Below are 19,553 nucleotides of genomic sequence, written 5' to 3'. Positions count from 1 at the left end.
CCAAAATAATTTTTATTGATTTTAGGAAATTTTTCATTATTTATTTGCATTTCATGCATTTTTAATATTTTTTTTTTAAATCATAGAAAAATCCTAAAAATTATCGTTTTTACATATTTAACTTTTAGTCTTTTAAATTAGCATTTTTCTTTAGTTTTAAGTCAATTAGTTGTTTTAATGGCGGCAACCCTCTTGATTGATCAACGCGAGTGAACTGTGCTTAGACGCTTCGTAAAACCGCACCGATCTACAAGAGGAGCTGATAGATGAGTAGGCTTCCCCTTTCGATTCACGGAATGTGATCTGGGACACGATGGGAGTTTGCGCGTGATTGATTCCAGACAGGTCTCTCGAGCCTTCTTTCTCGCCCTCATCTATTTTATCCTCTGCAGCTGTAGCTACGTGGAAGCCAGCTGCTTAAAGACAGGCCCCCTAACCATTCCGCTATTCCTGCCCTAAAGCAAGGGAATCCGCTCTGACCCACCACCCTGGTAGGAATTGCCAGATTTACAGTTTCTGAATCCTTTAATAATAAATAAAGAATTTTAATTTCTACAAAATATCTTAATTTAGGTTTTTCTTATTAATTAAAGTAAAGAAAAGAAAAAATAAATAGAAGAAAAATAAAAAAAATGTTTGGTCTTGTTTATTTAAAATTGGGCCAATCCTTAAATTGACCCAATTAATTAACCCAAAATCTGTCCAACCCAAGCCCAATCTCCCTGCCCAAATACACATTACCCTTTACCCTGCTCCCTACTGCAATTGAGAAACCACAAAAAATCAGATGGATAGACCCTAGAGAACCGAATCCGCCGCTAGAACACAAGAAACCCCCCCTGTTCATCTTCTTCGAGAACAAAAACAAGACTCCCATGATTTTTCTCTTAAAAAAAAACGCACACACAGAGACGGGAAATAAAGGGATGACGAGAGGGAGAGATTAGTGAAGAAATGTTCTAAGCTTTGAGAGTTTATCTTCTTTGTTGGCTGGTGATTACATTCCAAAATCCAAAAACAAAAAGAAAAAGAAAGAAAAGATCTACATATATAGAAAAAGAGTATCTCTGTTTCTGCTTTCAATTTGGTTTCATCTAGTGGAGTACGCGTGAGCCATTCTTCTTGAAGCTGTCGGTTAAAGTTTCCGGTTCGGAGTTTCAACATTTGGTCGAGTTTCTTTTTCTAATTTGACTGCTGTCGCTACTGGTTTTGCTGAGCCGCTGCTGATTTTCGATTCTCAACTTAGCCTCATTTCAGCTGTCTTTTCCTTAAACTTATCTAGAAAAATTAGGTATGTGACTATACTTTTGAGTTTTGTTAAGATATTAATCGAAAATCTGGGTTACATATTAGTTTGTGTTTGTTATGAATATTCATGCCTTTTCTTGTTTGAGTATAAAACAGAGTACCGAAAATAGCTGGTTGGTTAAGTAGCGCAAGATTTTAGTAATTGAAGTGTGAAATTGGGCTGTTAGTTTATGAATAGGAAGAAACGATAAAAAATTTCCTTAGTTTCATGGTTATTTTTCCAGTTGCTGTTCATAATAATACTTACCATGGATTAGCTTGCTAAAAACTAACCAAATGTGCTTTAGTTTCGTTATAATAATTTTTCCTTTAGTTTCGTCATCATTAACTTGCTGTTTATAATAATCTTTTCCTTTAGTGTCGTTACTTGTAGGTTGTTATTTTGCATTTTGTTCTTCCTGTTTGGATCGTTGATATCTAATTATTTGTCTTAATGAGTGTGCTTGTACATATTCTGAGAGATTTTAATAATTTTTAATTTGTTTTAATAGGTGCTTATACATGTTCTGAAAGATTATAGTAATTTTAATTCCTCAAAAATGCTCTTTTCATCAAATAAGTTCAATCCATAACTCGTGGCCCTCATGTAGTGATTTTTAATCCCTTAGAAATCAGGGTGTGCTTTAGTTGAATTTCCATGGCCCTCGTAAACTTGAAAGTGCGTAGTTGCTTTAGGCGCGATATTTAAATTAATTTCCTTAAACACGGGTGTTCATATATGGGACCCAAATCCAAATCTCAACAATGTTACATAAAATGTGTTGCGGACTGCGGGTGCATTTATGTGACGTGGTTCAAAACATGCTTTATGTGACGTTGAATCTTCCTAAAATATTAAATAAAAGCGGTTATAAAGTTAAAATTAAACCATAGGCTAAAACATGTATTAAAATCAGATAATAGGCCAATTATAACAGTTGAGCGCCCGTGCTAGAACCACGGAACTCGGGAATGCCTAACACCTTCTCCTGGGTTAACAGAATTCCTTACCCGGATTTCTGTGTTCGCGGACTGTAATATAGAGTCAATCTTTTCCTCGATTCGGGATTTGAACCGGTGACTTGGGACACCATAAAATTATCCCAAGTGGCGACTCTGAATTTTTTTAATAAAATGATCCCGTGTCGATTGTCACTTAAATTGGAAAAAACTCCCCTATATGCCTCTTTACGAGGGTGTAGGTAAAAAGGAGGTGTGACATTTAGTACTCCATTGAAGTTGCAAATTGAACTAATAAAACTTGTCTGTATATTATTAGTGTACCCTTTTTCCTTGACTAGAATTTTTTCCCACAGGGTTTTTCCTAGTAAGGTTTTAACGAGGCACATAATAATGAACATCCAAAGGGAAGTGCAATGAAAATATTATTGTGGATGTCCATTTATTACTCCGCTGTAGATAATTTTCCTGAAGAAGATTATCCATTTAGTACTCCATTGAAGTTTTCTACAAGCAATTGATGCAGACTAGTTGCAAGGAACTCAATGAAATGACTTGTACCAGCTTCTTGGTTTGATGAGATTAATTTAAATCGATTTGAAATAGTGGTGGATAATATTCTCTACAAACTCAACTTTTTGAGAAGATGGTATACAAGATTGGAATGCTGAGACTCAAATATTATAAACAAGGTTTTCATCATGGGGAGTAAAATATGCGATGCACTCTTTTTTTTTCCTTACTAAGTTTTTTTCCTACAGGGTTTTCCTTATAAGGTTTTTAATGAGGCACCTAGCAATGCGTATTACTAAATATGTGTACTCTTTTTCCTTCACTAGAATTTTTTCCCACGGGGTTTTTCCTAGTAAGGTTTTAATGAGGCACATTATCTTTTAATGAACATCCAAGGGGATTGTTATAAATATATATTATATTATGGATGTTCATTTAGTACTCCGTTGTAAATAAGCTTCCTGAAGAAGCTTATCGATATGGGACTACGCCGTAAATATGGTTATCTATTCAGTACTCTATTAGAAATAAGCTTCCTGAAGAAGCTTATCGTTTCGGTACTCCGTTATGGATAAATATTACCCGGCAGAAGATTATCTATATCTGGTACAGTATCAGCTTACAAGAAGCTTACACAGCAGCTTACACAACAGCTTCCTTTCTTCTATAAATAGAGGAGATTTCAGTTCATTATGTATATGAATTTGAAGTTGAATAATAAATCTCTCTCTCTACTTGTCTTTGATTTCTTTACTTTAAAGTCTTTATTTTATAACAATCCTCTTATTATTGGCAATTTTTTTGGGACTTATAAAAAAGTGTTTTCTTGGGGTTGGGGGTGGGTAGGGGAGGTATTATGCCGAAAAAAGGAAAATTACGGGCCAAATCTTATCCGGATTCGGACTACCTATCTATTTAGCTCCATAGCCGGTTCAATTGGTTAGCCTTTTACCCAACCCCGACGTTTCTTTCCCCCCTCGATAAGAAAATCGAAGTTTCCAGAATCCAAGCTCACCGGAGCTTCTTAGGTTCGTATCGTTCTCTGCGCCGCCGTTTCTTCCGCCGTCATCATTAGTTAACTTTCAGTACCGGTACAGTTGCTTTTGCGGTATTTTTTTGTCATTCAAAAGTGTCCTTTTTTGGTACTAATTTACATCTTCTATATTATGAAGAAATACGGCGTAGAAGTATTTGATTAAAGCAGATTTAGCTCATAATATTTGTTCGCTGAAGGAAGAATAGTGCTGTAGGAAGTTAATTTAAATATTCTGAAATATGGAAATAATAATTTATTTGCTGCATTTTCATTTTGTCTCTGGATTTTGATAAACTATGCTCATGGTTTATTGTCGAGGAGGCGAAGTTAGCGCCTGCGTTATGTGCTGCCAAGTCTCTGGGTAATTTGGTTTATGAGGTTAGGCATGATTATGATACTGTTAAGTGTAAAACCTATAGAAACCCTAATAGTGTTGGAATGAAACAAACCGAAATAATCGAGATGAGTATAGAGGATTCATATGGCCAAACCCTAAGAATCAAGTATGTTGTGTAAAGATGGCTAGAGAGGAGACGGGAGAGGTAGCAAGGACTGAGGCAGCCACACCAGCTAATTTGGGATGGTGGCATAGTTGTTATGTTGTTGAATTAATTGACCCTCTAAGGGAGCCGAAAGCTAGGCAAGCTTGGTGTGACTTGACTTAGCTATACCATGCTCAAGAGTAATTGACCCTAATATCTTGCTGCTCAATCTTGTCTTAATAGGTGGATGAGGAAGTTTATGCATTAGCAACTTAGTTTTTTTATATTGGACTAGCATATTTTATCCAAAATAAAAATAATATACATCTTCCAAGTCAATCCAAAAAGCTCTAAGCTACGCTAAAATCATTGAGGTAGGAGCCACACTTTTGAATTAAGGGAAACTAATGCAATCAAATTCTCTACTCTTCATCAAAAAGTAAAAAAAACAATCCTAGATCTGTTACAAGTTTCAGATGAAATACTAAATCCAAAAGCCGTGTGTTCTAAGTACAGAATAGCCGTTCCAAAAGGAAATACTTTTTTCTTAGATAAAAGCTAAAGTGAGAAACTTGTAACAGATCATGGATGAGATTGGTGAGGAGATTGGTGATGATGGGAGGAGAGAAACTAGTAAGAGGTTGAAGTTGAAAATATAGGTTGTTTTATAGATTATATTTGCAAGGCTTAAAAATTTAATTAAGAGAAGAGAAGTAGAAAGGGTCTCTAAGCTTGTAAGCCTTTTAACCTGGTTTTGTTTTCCTGAGCCGAGCTCTAGCAGAGCATAAGTGTGATCCAACGCTAAACCTTGATATCCGCTCTGCATTTGATTCGTCTTAGTTACAAAAACTGAAGTTTCCTTGTTGACTATCTGAATCTTGCCTTCAATCAGATAGTTTAACGTGAACTGTCTCGAAACTATAACCAGGCATGTAGCAAACCTATATATCTGTGTCATTGCTAGGTTGTTAGGTTGATCTACACACAACTTTCTTATTGTGACATGTAACTTGTGGTAATGGTGCTACCACAACTTTCTTATTATAACCTGTTACCATATAGTAATGCTAATTTGTGGAGAGATCTAAAAAGTAAAGGACATCATTATACTTTTATGAAGCATGTAAAATTATCTGATTATCAACTGTGCCTTAGAATGTCAGTACAAGCAAAACTTTTATCTCTAATTTGCCTCGTTGCTGTGTTAATTAGGATGCTGATGACTTGCAGTTCACAGATTTTCTTCTTTATACTCCCCTTTAGCCCATGCCTTTGCTTTGTCTATTTGATAACGAGGGAAAGAAACAAAGGAAAAAAATGAAATGGATGTCAGGCGAGCACATATCCATTGCTTCTGCCATGTCAGCGGAAATCATTATCACTTCTCTCTTCTTTCTCGTTGAGAACAAGTTTCTGTTCAACTGTAATTGCTTGATTTGTAACCAAGAAAGCATGGATGGTCTTGAAATTTAACCATGAAATACTGAGAATCCGAAAGCGTGTCCATGTAATTTTACTAGATTATGTATTGAGTAGTGTATCATGATCACATAAGAATATCAGTTTGGCTTTTGTGGCCAATTGATGCTTTGGAACTCATTACCCAAGCATCTTCTATCATTTACCATAATTGTTGTTGGTAATGTTTCTCTGACTGCTCAATCCTCGTTAATAAAGTCAAAAATTAAGATACATTTGTCAGTATGTTTTACATTTACATTGATTTGCTGCAGTTAAGGTCATGCCTAAAGTAAAAACAAACCGTGTCAAATATCCAGAGGGATGGGAGCTGATTGAACCTACTCTTAGTGAGTTACAAGCAAAAATGAGGGAAGGTATTGTTACTTCAGTTAATAAGAGTATAAGACTACTTTAGCATTCGTTGTTTCCTATGTAGGCAAAATGATTTTCATCTCCTAATTTATTGTGGAACTTTAATGTTGGTTTGACTGTTTTGTACAGCTGAGAATGATCCTCATGATGGCAAAAGAAAATGTGAGGCTTTGTGGCCTATTTTCAAAATTGCCCACCAGAAGAGCCGGTATATTTTTGATCTCTATCACAGGAGGAAGGAGATCTCCAAGGAATTATATGAGTTCTGCCTAGATCAAGGATATGCGGATAAAAATTTGATTGCGAAATGGAAAAAGGTATGTTCACCCTCCTTGCTTCAGTTTGTGTGCCACCTTTGCTTTTTAAGTTTGCTTTTTAAGTGCACTTTCATGAAGCCATGAACTATCCCTTTTTTCATTTGTGGGGAACTCTTATTCATGAACTGTAACACATGCCAATGCATATTTCTCTTTTTTCTTTATGTATTTCTGTTTTGACTTTTGTTTAGTACTTTGGGGGTTTTGGGGGGGGGGGGGGTTGGTGTGTCCTTTCCATTTGTGTATATACTGACTTTGTAGACAATTCTTATGGTTTTGGCTTTGAATTACAGCCTGGTTATGAACGGCTCTGCTGTTTGAGGTGCATGCAACCACGAGATCACAACTTTCAAACAACTTGTGTCTGCCGAGTTCCACAGCATCTTAGGGAGGAGAAGGTTATTGAATGTGTCCATTGCGGCTGTAAAGGTTGTGCAAGCGGAGATTAACCTGTTCTTTAGAATCAACTAGTGCTTAATTTTACATGTTTTGTACTTGTAGTAAACCTACATTATTCAAAGCACTGATCAAACGATGTCTAGAACATCGTAGTCAGTTCAATGCTTGAGGTTGTGTTGGATGAGATAACAATTGTGGTCACAGTACCTATTGTAAACTGTATAACCTATTTATAGACTACTTGCCTTCAGATAGTTTTGATATGGTTGTTTGCAAGTTAATCATTACAGCATATCAGAATAGTTAGTGTAAAAGCTACTTGGGTTGCAGGATGCTTAGACAATTTAAGTGTCACATTTGGTAGGGATAGAAGTTGTAAGAGATTTTAATAGACGTGGTGTAAAATTCATGACTTTTCAATTCCCTGATACTGTCACAGTAGAATGTCTAAAATCAGTATTGAGATATGTATACCATAAAAGTCGATATTTCACGAATCTGGTCAAGACCAACTGCACATTTGCTCAAAGATTTTACAGTTCAAGTGATTCCATGGTTGATAGTCAATCTGAATTGAGCTTCAATATCTCCATCTTAACACGCTTAATGAACATCCTCCTTAATTGGAGATCTCCTTTTTCTTCCTGTCGGAGGCAAAACTGCAGAAGAATTTGCTAATGTGAGCTGCGACGCAAAGTCATGTCTGGCTCTAACCTTCTTGAATATTTGGAAGATCCATCTCTTGGAACTGTGAGTAAACTGTAGAAGTGAATCACAGTTCTCTATTAGCAGAAACGAGCTTCAGTAATTTCGCCAGATCATAAGACTTGAAATCTTTGCCATAACAAAGGCTAAGATCAAGCGGTGTATTGCCATCCTGTCAAACGTAAATGTTCAAAGGCTATTAAAATTTTCACATGCATACCTGTCTAAGGAAAGAGAAGCACAAACTAATAGGGAGATCAATGGCAAGGTATAGAAAAGTTCACCATGGAAAGTCCTCCCATCCCAGGAAAATTATAGTGCGCAAGTGCGATAAAAACAATTATTATTTTTGTATATACATAAACCGTTGAATCCTCTTAACATAAGGAAGATTCTAGGTATACCATTTTTGCATTTTTTTGAATCCCTATTCGTGGCTCACTCATCCTACATATAGTCATGGTGGATAGTATCTTTTATCATTCATCTACCGTTTGAGTTGGATTGGCACGTCTATATTCGGCTTGAATGACCTTTACCATCCTTTCTCAAAGCTGAGGGCAAAATGAGTTGTAATCGGGATATTTTATCAATGAGAAGAACATCATTAGAGTTGCATTTTAAAGATTTTTGGGGAAAAACTTAGCTTTGCAAAATCAGTTGACTTAAACACGCATACATATAGGTAGTAGGAGGTATTAAAAACCACCCAACTGGCCAGTATGGATAGTTCTTAAGCGTATTTTAAGCCGTAGAAACGGAACCAGCAATAACACTAGTTTGGCACTAAAGTTATAGCTACAATTACCTTATTCTTCCTGTACTTATCTGCTCCACTGACTAGAAGAATTTTGGCTATATCTCTATGTCTGCTTTGCATGGCCACATGCAGCGGCGTCCAGCCCTCCTATAAGAAGGAATTACTACAAATAAGCTAACAGGACCATGAAAATGTCAGAAAATAAAATAAAATGTTCACTTACATTATCAGCAACATTCACATCAACCTTGTATTTGATTAACAACTTTACAGTTTGCATGGCTCCTACTTGAACTGCATAATGAAGCGGGGTAACACCGTCCTGTTAACAGGGAGAAAAAGACATAAAATATGATGTAATCCCTGTAATTAAACTTTAAGCAAGTTGTTTACAAAGTGAAAAGCAAAAGAGAGCTGTCTCACCAAATCCCTAACTTGAGGATTTGCATTTTTTCTTAGAAGATGACTGATGACAGCCTCTTTTTTACCAAAAACCGCATGGTGGAGAGCAGTTCGCCCTTCCTGTCATCAAATTAACTGAATAACTTACTTCATACCAAACGAATGAACAAAGGTATTAGGGACTACAACGAATCTTACCTTGTCAACAACATCAATATCGAGACCTTCCTCTAGAAGTCTATCCATAAATCGTATCTGCCCTGCTAATGCAAAAGTGTGAAGAGGGTTCCATTTTTCCTGGATTGGACACACATCCAATAGTATCAGGACTTGTTCCAGAAACCAGTAAAAGAATGTATGATTTCTTTTCAATAATGTAGATTTTGGTCTCTACAGTTTGTAAGCAGTTTCTAACAGTTAGAATAGCAAGCCCCTGGCTTGCACGAAAGACTACTAATTTACTTATCAGAGAAGATGTTAGCATGAAAAGAGGCAGCTGGAGGTCCTACGAACTTACAGTTGATATCTTATCCAGCTCTGGAGTTTGGTTGCGGTACAAAATTTCCCTTTCCTCTGGGCTCAAAAGCTGTTCAACCTCTGAAACAAAAACAAAAGTTAGATACTAATACTTTATCGTTCACATGCCCAAGCGCACTGAACTTTCTTTTTGTGCAAGTGTTGAGGGGGGTTTTGGGTGTGGGGTTTGTGTGTGGGGGAGAGCTAATTGAACCTGAAGCATTTCGAAACGACTATAACAGATTAGCTGAATTGATGCACTAGAGCTTCTGTCAACTGAAGTTAAGATACAAAACTAAATCAGAACGAAATGACGCAACACAACTTATTAACATCATCTGCTGGAAGTCTGGAACTATCCATTCTACGATGTTTATCTCTAACATTTCCTTGCTTCATTTTGTAACTTTCCTTCTTTCATCTGTTCACGAGGCTGTCAAAAGACAGAAAACCACTAATATCTACCAGGAGTCGTTTTGGTTGTATGCCGCTATGTATTTCCATAGACCAATTAGAGTCTAAAGTCCACCAGGCTGATGGATTACAAGTCAACTCCTAACCTCGTTATTCCCCCCACCCCCCCCCCCAAAAAAAAAAAAAAAATAGTAGTGTCTGAGCTAGCTTGCGGCATGTCTTGATTATTCCACTAGATACCAGCTACCTCCTTCTTCCTGCATCCCATCAACACAGGTACCGAATAACTCGGCCCACCAAGGCTCAGGGGAAGAAATCACCTAACTTAGTTTTTCTTTTATCCCTTCTGTTATAGTTTGAATAAACTACCATTTTTCAAGAATTTTCTGAAGACAACAACAATTATATAACTGTCCCACTTGGAAACAGAAAAAAGAATATACCTTTCATAAACTCCTCTTCAGAGTTGCTACTAGACAACCCATTTGTAGAATTAGCTGTTGCTTTATTTTCTGCTCCATAGTCCCACTTACTCTCAACATCCATATCTTCTTCTTCCTCTTCCATTTCATTCTCTTCTTCTTCTTGTTCTTCCTCTTCATCTTCACTATCACTACCATCATCAGGATCTTCCCAAAAAGAAGCTTTGGTTAAGTTGACTACGTTAGTCCTTTTAGTACAATTGTGAAAATAACAAATTTTGACTACATTAATTCTTCTGGGAAATCCGAAAGAAATGACATTGGAGCAGCCTAAACTGGAGTTATAAGTAGTTGTAGTTGCACATAGCTGTGTGGATAGGGCAGCTGGATTACTCTGCAACACCATTATTTTCTCCATTTTCAATCTTCAGGCTAAATTATACCAGTAAAACCAAGACTCCCATAAACCAAGAAGGTAGATTGTGAAAGAGCTTGGATGATTACTCTCTTTGAGGCATTTTGTCGAACAGGTTAGAGGCTTCCGATGGGCTATTCAGATAGGATTACTTCTTTTGTTTCTGGCCTTTTAGGGAGTGACAAGCAACGCATCAGATTATGCAGTCCTTTAATGTGGGCCTGTCTAATAGGTATCACCCTTTTGGGCTGTGATAAGCCAGCCCATGCATATTTAACTCTCAAGAACAAATAAAAGAAGCCCGGAGTTAAACTTTGAAAGTAAAAATAGCACGGGCTAGTCAGTTTTCGGACTGGTAATTGAAAACTAGCCAGCGTTTGCATATTTATTAAAAAATAGTCACTATTTTACTGTAACACGGAAAGTTCCAGTATAATATACTGGAGATTGGTGCACCTGTGTATGAACTTCCAGCATATTATGCTGGAACTCCATACACAGAAAGTTCCAGCATAATATAATGGAGATTGAAACACTTGTGTATAAACTTCCAGCATATTTTACCGGACCGATATATTATACTGGAACTCTAGTATATTATACTGGAATTCCAGTATATTATGCTGGAAAATTTTCCGGATTTTGAACAGTGTTTTCGTTCAAATTTATTTTTACATGAAAATGGCCAAATTTTGATTACTTTTGAAACTGTGGGTATTTTTCAATGACCACTTGTAAATCTGACTATTTTGAATTTCTCCCAACTTGAAAGGGTAATTGACAAGAATGACCCTATAAGGTACTGATCTTTAAATATTGCTATCGTTTTTGTACGTATTTAAAAAATAACCTTCTGACTGCGCAGATTGTCAGTGATGTCTCGAGTTTATACTATATTTACTCTATCTATATTGTTAATTGTTCATAACTCTATTCGATTGGCATGATTTTGTGTTTGTTTAATTATTCACCGAACTCTACCAAATTAGCCTAATTTTGTGATATCTACAATCTATCTGTTAAATTGTTCATCAAAGCCTATATGTTTCGCATAATTTTTCTGTGTTGTTCAATAAAATAGCCTCTGAATTTGCAACCAATTTCGATTTAGTCAAATAACACCAAATCAAGAAGACTCACTTTGTCTTCTTTAATACTTTCTAAGGATCAACAATAGAGTTTTGAAATTCTTAAAGTAAATCACGAAATCAATGTTTAAACTAAAAGCTGAAGCATAAAAAATCAAATAATTTTAATCATAATTAACTATGAACTTTTAATTTTTAACCCCAAACAAGAATTTTAATCTTCCAAAATTAAAGAATTATGATGTTCTCGGTGAAAAAGCAGACATGGAGAAGAAGGAGCTAATGGAGCAAAGAGGCAGAGTCCATTTATTAAATATATACCACCAATTACAAGGATATTTAGCTAAGACTGGTCTCATTAGGGGACACTAGAGGCAGATCTAGAATTTTAGTTCTTTGGGTTCAGAATTTAAAGTTATGAGTTCATATCTACTATTTATTGCAACTTTCGTAAATTTTTACACGTAAATTTATGCTTTGCATAAAAAATATTGGGTTCAGTTGAACTAGGTAATTCTATGCTACATCCGCCCCCGGGGGACACAACATGCAATTTTATGACCTTGAAACAAAGGCGAGGAAAATCAATCAATCAACTATATTTCAATCTCAAACTAGTGAAAACAAAATAAATAGAAAGAATTAAATTAAATAATAGTTCAGCTAACCGCTTAAACTAGAAATAGTCAACAAACATATAATATATGTATAATCCTATCTATAATATTTGTATCTTTTCATTGTGATTTTTTTGCATCCCTGTATACGAATATCAACATTTAAAAATATAATTACCCCAAATAAGGTATAGGTGTTGACAAAGTTGAATTTTGATATATATCTTGGCTGTTACTCCAGCTTCATATTTTATTGGCATGATTTTTCTGTCAGATGCATGCTATGAATAGTACAAGTCATGATCAAGAACTCTTCTTGAAAATTTGCGTACTAATAATAAGGCTTCACTACACTTTGGTTTTGTACAATAAGGGCTCGTTTAGTACGAAAGATAAGGGATAATTAATCTCGGGATTAAAATTGAGATGAGTTTATCTTATATTTGATTCGGATAAATCGTAGTATAACTAATTCCGGAATTAGTTATTCCGAGATTGTAGTGCTATTTTATCCCTATGAAAGGGTGGGATAACAATCCCGAGATAACTAATTTCGAAATAATTAATTCTGAAATAACTTATTTCCCAATCAAACGACCCCAGATGGTAAGAAAACTGCTGGACCAAATTACTCCTCTACTGATGACTTGAAGCAAAATTCTTTTGAAAGCAAAGGAAAGTTATGGACCAAATTCTTCTTACTGTTAACTCTTTTTCTCTTTCTTGTTCATGATAGGTAAAAAGAGATTGGTATGGGGGGGGGGGGGATGTGGGCCATGTACAAATCGTCAAGAGAAATTTTACGTAACAGCAAATAAGTACAAAAGAATTACTAGTAGTATATAACAATAACAACAAATTAATTAATGTAACATATAATGATAAAAAGAATCTTAGATAATTTGTTGTATGTTATACTGCTTGCCAACATAACAGTTGCATTTGTTGGCTTAGATTGCGTTTGGATTAACTGATTAAAATAGCTGATAAGTTTGACGTGCTGAAACTGATTTTTTAAATAAGTATTTACATGTTTAGATAGATGTGCTGAAACTGATAATAAGTAGTTGATGTGTTTAGTAAAAAAAAATGTTGATAAGCTATTCTTTTATTAAAATAACTAAAATATACTTAAAACGACTAAAATATACTTTAAAACTTCACAAAAGATCAACAATTGTAAAGTTTCTTTGTAAAGAAAAAGATGAACAACGACTATGGAATGAAAAGAAAGTTAGTAAATTTATATTGGGATTTTTTTTTGTGAATTAGAAAATATTATTATAAACTAGGTACACAAGGTATTTTACATTCCATAGAGTTCGGGAAAATGCTGCAACCCAAAAGGTATGATGTAGACAATCACTTCTATATATGACTCGAACTCATGACCTATAGATCACTTAAAAATAATTTTAATTACGTTACTCCAAGACTCCCCAAAATATTCTTCATTTGAGCACGTTACAAAAGTCGTACCTATATACTTAAATTGTTGCTTATGCCATAGATATCGTTGCCATTAAACAATACCTTAGTACTTAATAATAACTAACAAGAGAAGACCTACTTGTAGGTTGATGAAAAAGAATCTTAGTGCATTGACTGGTCAACCAAATAATGAATTACTTCCTCCGTCTCAATTAATATGATCACTACTAGAAATCCGCTAATTTGCGACCAGGAAAAGCGGCCAAAGTTAATCGCTTATTGGCCAAAAAGCGACCAAACAAGCCTGGTCGATATTAAGCTGGTCCCTTTACCTTAGGGACCAAAGTTGGTCGCCAATTAGCGACCAACTTTGGTCTCTAAGGTAAAAGGACCAAATATTCCAGTAAAGAAAAAAGCGACCAACTTTGATCGCCTTATTATTTTAATAATATAAATTTGACGACCAAAGTTGGTCTCCACAGGTAAATTATGTTTTTATTTATTTATTATTAATAAAAAAAAGCGACCAACTTTGGTCTAAAAAGAAAATATTATTTTTTAAAATCTGGATATTAGAGACCAAAGTTGGTCGCTTTAGTATTAATTTTTTTAATTTTTTTTAAAATAAGGGACCAAAGTTGGTCGCAAAATGCAAGAATTAATTATTTTTTAATTGTAGGCGACCAACGTTGGTCGCTATATTTCCAGAAATTATTTTTTTAAAAAAATGGAATAGCGACCAACTTTGGTCGCTTTTTGAGAAATCTGGGTTCAATGGCGACCAAGGTTGGTCGCCATTTACCAGAAATTTGTTTTTTTTCCAGGGAAAAGCGACCAACTTGCGACCAAAGTTGGTCGCTTTTCTTGGTATATTTTTGGCAGAAAATGCATGTATTGGCAGCTACACCACCTGCCAGCTTACCAAAAATCCTAAATAGACATTTTATGCCAACAACAACAACAACAACAATAAACAACAACAACAACATTGAAACTAACAAACTATAAAGTTCAATAGAAGTAACACATTAAGCTAACCAAACTAAGTTAATTGTTATTACAAGTCCATTCGAAAACCGATTGTATTTGTCTAGTTGAAAGTGTATAAAAGTCAAGGATTGTTTTGTACATCATTATCACCACCGTCTGATGAACTTTCACTAAGACGGTATCCAGAAGGGTGTACTTGTCTAGGATGGGAAGAACAATCACGGGGAGGACGGGAGGAATGAGCACGGGGAAGGCGAGCCTCTGGCGATGAGTCACGAGACCGGGGAATCGGAAAACTTCCAGAAGCTAGGAGAGATTTGATCTGCTCTTGCATGCCAATGTACTGAGCATCTCTAATCTTTTCTCTCTCCTTGGCGGCTTCTAGCTCGTATGTGAGCTTTGTCACAGTCTCCAGCATAGAGGAGAGGCTCTCCCCATCAAGTTGCTCGGTTTGCGAGAAAGTCCCTATTCCTTGCATTCCACACTTATAGCGATGAAATTTTTTAGTAGGAAGCCCGTATACCTTCCCCCATTTTGGACCCCCAGCAGCCTGCATCCAGATTCTTTCAGCATCCTCGTCCGAAGGTTGGATTGGGTCGCCCGACTCACTAGGTGGCTGACTGCGTATGAATTCCTCCACTTCAGCTGTGAAGCGACTCTATAAGAAAAATTACATTGAATTAGTATTTCAAAATTCATATAAAAGTAAATCAAAATACTTAATGAAAAGTGAAAACTTACATGTACAGTCGAGGCTCGGCCTTCGACCCACCTTTCTTGATCCGTCTCTTTCTTCTTCTTTTCAATATGAGTCTCCTTGAATAGCTCATCTTGGTTCATCGGACGCCCCAACTTCTTCCCCTAAAAACTCATAAATTTTAGTTAATAAAAAGAATAGATATACTTTGAAAATTAAAATAAATTAAGCAATTACGAACCATTCTTCTCTTTATTGTCCCTAGGCTGATCGCACCTCCAGTGTGCAAGTATCCTCCCTTCTCAGATGCACGAGCTTTCTTTCTTTTTTCGCTCTTCTCTAAGAACTCTATGGTAAGCCATTGCCTTTGCAAATCCTCCCATAAATTCTAAAGCAACCAGCCAGGCTTCTGGTTCAACTTTCTAGCTTTGGAGAAACAATGCGACAACCGCTTGTGAGCTTTGAGATGAAAATTTGAAGCCACATCCGCACTATAGCGGTGTTCCCATACACACTTGCTCTGTATTTCAAAAGTTAAGTATTATATGGAAATATCATAAATTCTATATTCGATATATTATAATTAGCTTTTGTTAGCTAATAATTATTCAAAAGTTAAGTGCATTAACTGCTTATAATATAGTATATAGTATATTAGTGCATATATATTATATTAGTGCTAATATAGTATATTAGCTAATGCACTAATACTTAGTACATAATATAGTGTAAGTGTGTGTGTGTGTATATATATATATATATATAAGTTATATTCTATAATACATATTTAGATGGAAATATCATAAATATAAATAATTGTACTGCTTAAAAGAACATTTATACCTTAAAGTCATTGAAAATTTGCTCCTTCAGCGCGAATGGGAAATCACTCCAAGACGCATAAGGGCCATCATAAAGCTTTCTGGTGGCTTTGGTGATAATACTTGTAGTAATATTACTAGGGATGAACCTGCAATTTAATAAAAAAATACATTAATATCTTAGTAAAATTGTACAAAACAATAAACGTAAAAATAACAAATACCCATCACCCTCAGGGACTATGATGATCCTGCCATACTGATCATAATGCACCTCATCGTCATCATCAGCATCACCGTCCGAAGCATGTATATCAGAGGCATGTGTGGAAGGTGTAGGGGAGTCAGAGCTAGTATCTCGCAGGCGAAGGCCTGAAATAGGTAGAGTTTCAGATGAAGATGGCTGCGAGCCCTGTGACTACGACATAGTTGTATGGCCCGCAAGTGGACGTGACACTGATAGCTGTGACCCGAGTGGCTGTAACCCGAGTGGCTGTGACACTGATGCCTGTGATCTATGTGGATGTGACATGGATCGATGCGATCCATGCGATGCAGATGGCTGCGATCCACATGGTCGTGCGACAGCTGGACTGTATGTTGGACGTACAGTCCTATGGCCCTGTGACGAAAGACCTGGTGTTTGCACGAAGGTGTAGGGCTGGTGATACCGTGGCAGCTCAGAATAGCCCTGGGGTGGAGGCAAAGTCATAGGCATAGGCATATGCATCTCTGAAGAGGCAGGAAAAGATGGAGGATTATCTTCTACCCTCCTCTTTGGTTTCTTAGCCTTTTCTCGGCCCTTGCCTGTCATCTGGATAATATAATACATATTTAGATTGAAACATATAAAGAAACTAGCTATAAACGAAAGTTATTAAAGAAACCAACTTTTTAAAGCTTATCGACATATAGTTCCTCGTCCGAGAATTCTTCTTCCTCACTAGTTTGAGCTTCATCAGTTGATTCTTCTTCCTCGTTTTCTATTATTCTTACTTCATTTATATCAACTTCTTCCAATATGTGTTCAGGATGTTCCAAATCATTTTCTAAAATTTCGTCCACTATTTGGTCAACACTGGAGATATCGTTTTGATATGCAACATCTAACACATTCTCGACTTCCACCCTACCCACATGCTTAGTTTTTATTACAACCCACCAAACGGACTTATTCCGCCGCAATAGATAAGGAGCATAATACACTTGCCTAACATTATGTGCAATTATGAAAGGATCATAGCGATCATACTCTCTCGTATAATTAACCTCAATTATGTTGTATTGATTGTGTACTCTTGTACCTCTTGTTGGATGTGGGTCAAACCACTTGCATCTAAAGAGTATCAATTTCTTATATGGTCAACCTGTATATTCTAGTTCTATTATTTCTTTGAGCACACCATAATAATCAATATCTCCATCTTGGTTGCCATCACCACCTTGAACCCACACCCCATTGTTGTTGCTATTTTTATTTTTAGATCAATCCTCTGTATGAAACTTATAACCATTCACAACGTACTTAGACATTGTTGCGACCTCAATCCCAGGTCCCCAAGATATATCTTTCAAAAATTGATTTACACCATTATTTGGATCATTTACCTACATATTGTTAAAAAAATCCATAAGTTAGCATAACATCCAAACATTGTTTACCTACATAGTGTTAGAATATTTTAAGGAGAAACTTACAAATTATTTGAACCACGTATCAAATCTCGTATATACAACATCATGGCCAAATTGACCCACGAAGTGGCTGTGACACATCAAATATTTTTAGTAGTTGCATTGAGATGTAATCACAGTAATTTTTATATTTTGATAACCACTAAATCAATACTTACTTGAGAAATGGTACAACTTTGGGACAATTTAGCAACACGTGAAGCGTAGCTGACTTGAACTCTATATCACTCAAACTTCTCTTTCTAACATCCTTAGAACATCTGCTTGGTTGATTGAATATGGACATAGGCGGATATAATGGATCATTCCTAAAGTCGACCGTGTGCCTGTTGGGCCTATTCCTAGCACATGGCATATTACTCTCAAAATAATAAGAACAAAAATGAGCAGTTTCCTTTACAAGATAAGCTTCGCATATAGATCCTTCAATCCTATTCATCTGCTTAACAAATTGTTTGCATTTGCCAATTGTCCTACATAATTTCAGGTTAGCCAAGAACATTCAAATAAAACAGAAAATTACATCAAATACATAATATTACCTCTCAAATGGATACATCCATCTGCATTGAACAAGCCCTCCAAGTTGTGCCTCGTGTACAAGGTAGATTAGAAGGTGTTCCATCACATCAAAAAACCCACATGGAAATATCTTTTCCATCTTAGAAGAAGTTACACGAATGTTCTAATCCATCTGGTGTAGGTTTTCTTCCCTTAATATGGAAGAACACAAATCTTTGAAAAACAAACTAATCTCTGTGATGGGTTTCCAGATTCTTTCAGGCAAACCACAAAATGCAATAGGCACTAAAGTCTCCATGAAAACATGACAGTCATGACTTTTCAAATGGCTCAACTTCCCTACCTCCATATCAACTTTTTTTCCAAAATTCGACGCATAACCCTCAAACATCTTCAATTTCGTTACCCAATCACAAATCTGCCGTCTTTTCTCCAAAGTGAATGTGTAACTTGCTTTGGGCTCGAATATCTTACCATTGTTTGCTGTCTGCAAGTATAATTCAGGCCTCCTGCAATATTCTTGTAAGTCCATTATAGCCTTCAGGTTATTCTTTGTCTTACCTTTAACATCCATCACTGTGTTGAACAAATTGTCAAAATAATTCTTCTCAATATGCATGACATCAAGGTTGTGACGGAGAAGATTATCCTTCCAATAAGGCAACTCACAAAATATACTCTGTTTGGTCCAATTATGAGTAACACCGTATCCGGGGAATCTATAAGGTGGAGTTTCAGTAACTTTACTGAAGTTATGGACCCTCTCCCAAATTTCCTCACCTGAAAGTATCAGAGGTGGATAATCATATTCCATTTTATTCTTTTTGAATGCATTTTTTATCCTTCTAAACTCATGACCCTCAGGCAAGAATTGACGATGACAATCAAACCATGATTGCTTTCGGCCATGTTTCAAAGTGAATGCTTTACTATTTTCCATGCAGTAAGGACAAGCTAGCTTCCCAGCAGTCATCCACCCAGACAACATTCCATACGCAGGAAAATCATTAATTGTCCACATTAAATTAGCACGCAAATTAAAATTTTGCTTGGTTGATATGTCATATGTTTCAACACCATCGTACCACAATTGTTTTAGCTCATCAATCAAAGGTTGAAAATATACATCTATCAAAATTTTCGGATTACGTGGACCGGGGATAATACAATTTAAGAATATATATGGACTAGTCATGCACAACTCGGGTGGTAGATTATAAGGTGTAAGAAA

At 36.0% G+C, this 19,553-nt stretch overlaps 2 protein-coding genes across 2 annotated transcripts; one reads left to right on the top strand and one right to left on the bottom strand.

Annotated features, from left to right (window-relative positions):
• Positions 1-756: 756 nt before the first annotated feature.
• Positions 757-7,090, top strand: LOC104238938 (protein BUD31 homolog 2). The gene is made up of 4 exons (XM_009793454.2): positions 757-1,291; positions 6,012-6,113; positions 6,241-6,428; positions 6,722-7,090. Exons 2-4 carry the CDS (start codon positions 6,020-6,022, stop codon positions 6,875-6,877), a joined length of 438 nt encoding a protein of 145 aa, XP_009791756.1. The 5' UTR covers positions 757-1,291; positions 6,012-6,019; the 3' UTR covers positions 6,878-7,090.
• A 106-nt stretch (positions 7,091-7,196) lies between these two features.
• On the bottom strand, positions 7,197-10,634 carry LOC104238939 (ankyrin repeat domain-containing protein EMB506, chloroplastic). The gene is made up of 7 exons (XM_009793456.2): positions 10,068-10,634; positions 9,212-9,291; positions 8,893-8,991; positions 8,716-8,814; positions 8,516-8,614; positions 8,341-8,439; positions 7,197-7,704 (listed from the first exon to the last, which is right to left on the bottom strand). Exons 1-7 carry the CDS (start codon positions 10,462-10,464, stop codon positions 7,600-7,602), a joined length of 978 nt encoding a protein of 325 aa, XP_009791758.1. The 5' UTR covers positions 10,465-10,634; the 3' UTR covers positions 7,197-7,599.
• Between the last annotated feature and the right edge of the window lie 8,919 nt (positions 10,635-19,553).

The sequence above is a fragment of the Nicotiana sylvestris genome, chromosome 7 (assembly GCF_000393655.2).
Source record: "Nicotiana sylvestris chromosome 7, ASM39365v2, whole genome shotgun sequence".
Lineage (NCBI taxonomy): Eukaryota > Viridiplantae > Streptophyta > Magnoliopsida > Solanales > Solanaceae > Nicotiana > Nicotiana sylvestris.
The sequence above is the reverse complement of the archived record's forward strand: the minus strand, read 5'-3'. Positions and strand labels throughout refer to the sequence as shown.

What these genes read in the sequence shown, in the direction of transcription:
- LOC104238938 (XM_009793454.2), top strand. Translation starts at nt 6,020, where the DNA reads ATGCCTAAAGTAAAAACAAACCGTGTCAAATATCCAGAGGGATGGGAG. An exon ending in ACAAGCAAAAATGAGGGAAG is followed by an intron (nt 6,114 to 6,240) that starts GTATTGTTACTT and finishes TGTTTTGTACAG; the next exon opens with CTGAGAATGATCCTCATGAT. An exon ending in TGATTGCGAAATGGAAAAAG is followed by an intron (nt 6,429 to 6,721) that starts GTATGTTCACCC and finishes TTTGAATTACAG; the next exon opens with CCTGGTTATGAACGGCTCTG.
- LOC104238939 (XM_009793456.2), bottom strand. Translation starts at nt 10,464, where the DNA reads ATGGAGAAAATAATGGTGTTGCAGAGTAATCCAGCTGCCCTATCCACA. An exon ending in AGCTGGATAAGATATCAACT is followed by an intron (nt 8,992 to 9,211) that starts GTAAGTTCGTAG and finishes TGTCCAATCCAG; the next exon opens with GAAAAATGGAACCCTCTTCA. An exon ending in ATCCTCAAGTTAGGGATTTG is followed by an intron (nt 8,615 to 8,715) that starts GTGAGACAGCTC and finishes CCCTGTTAACAG; the next exon opens with GACGGTGTTACCCCGCTTCA.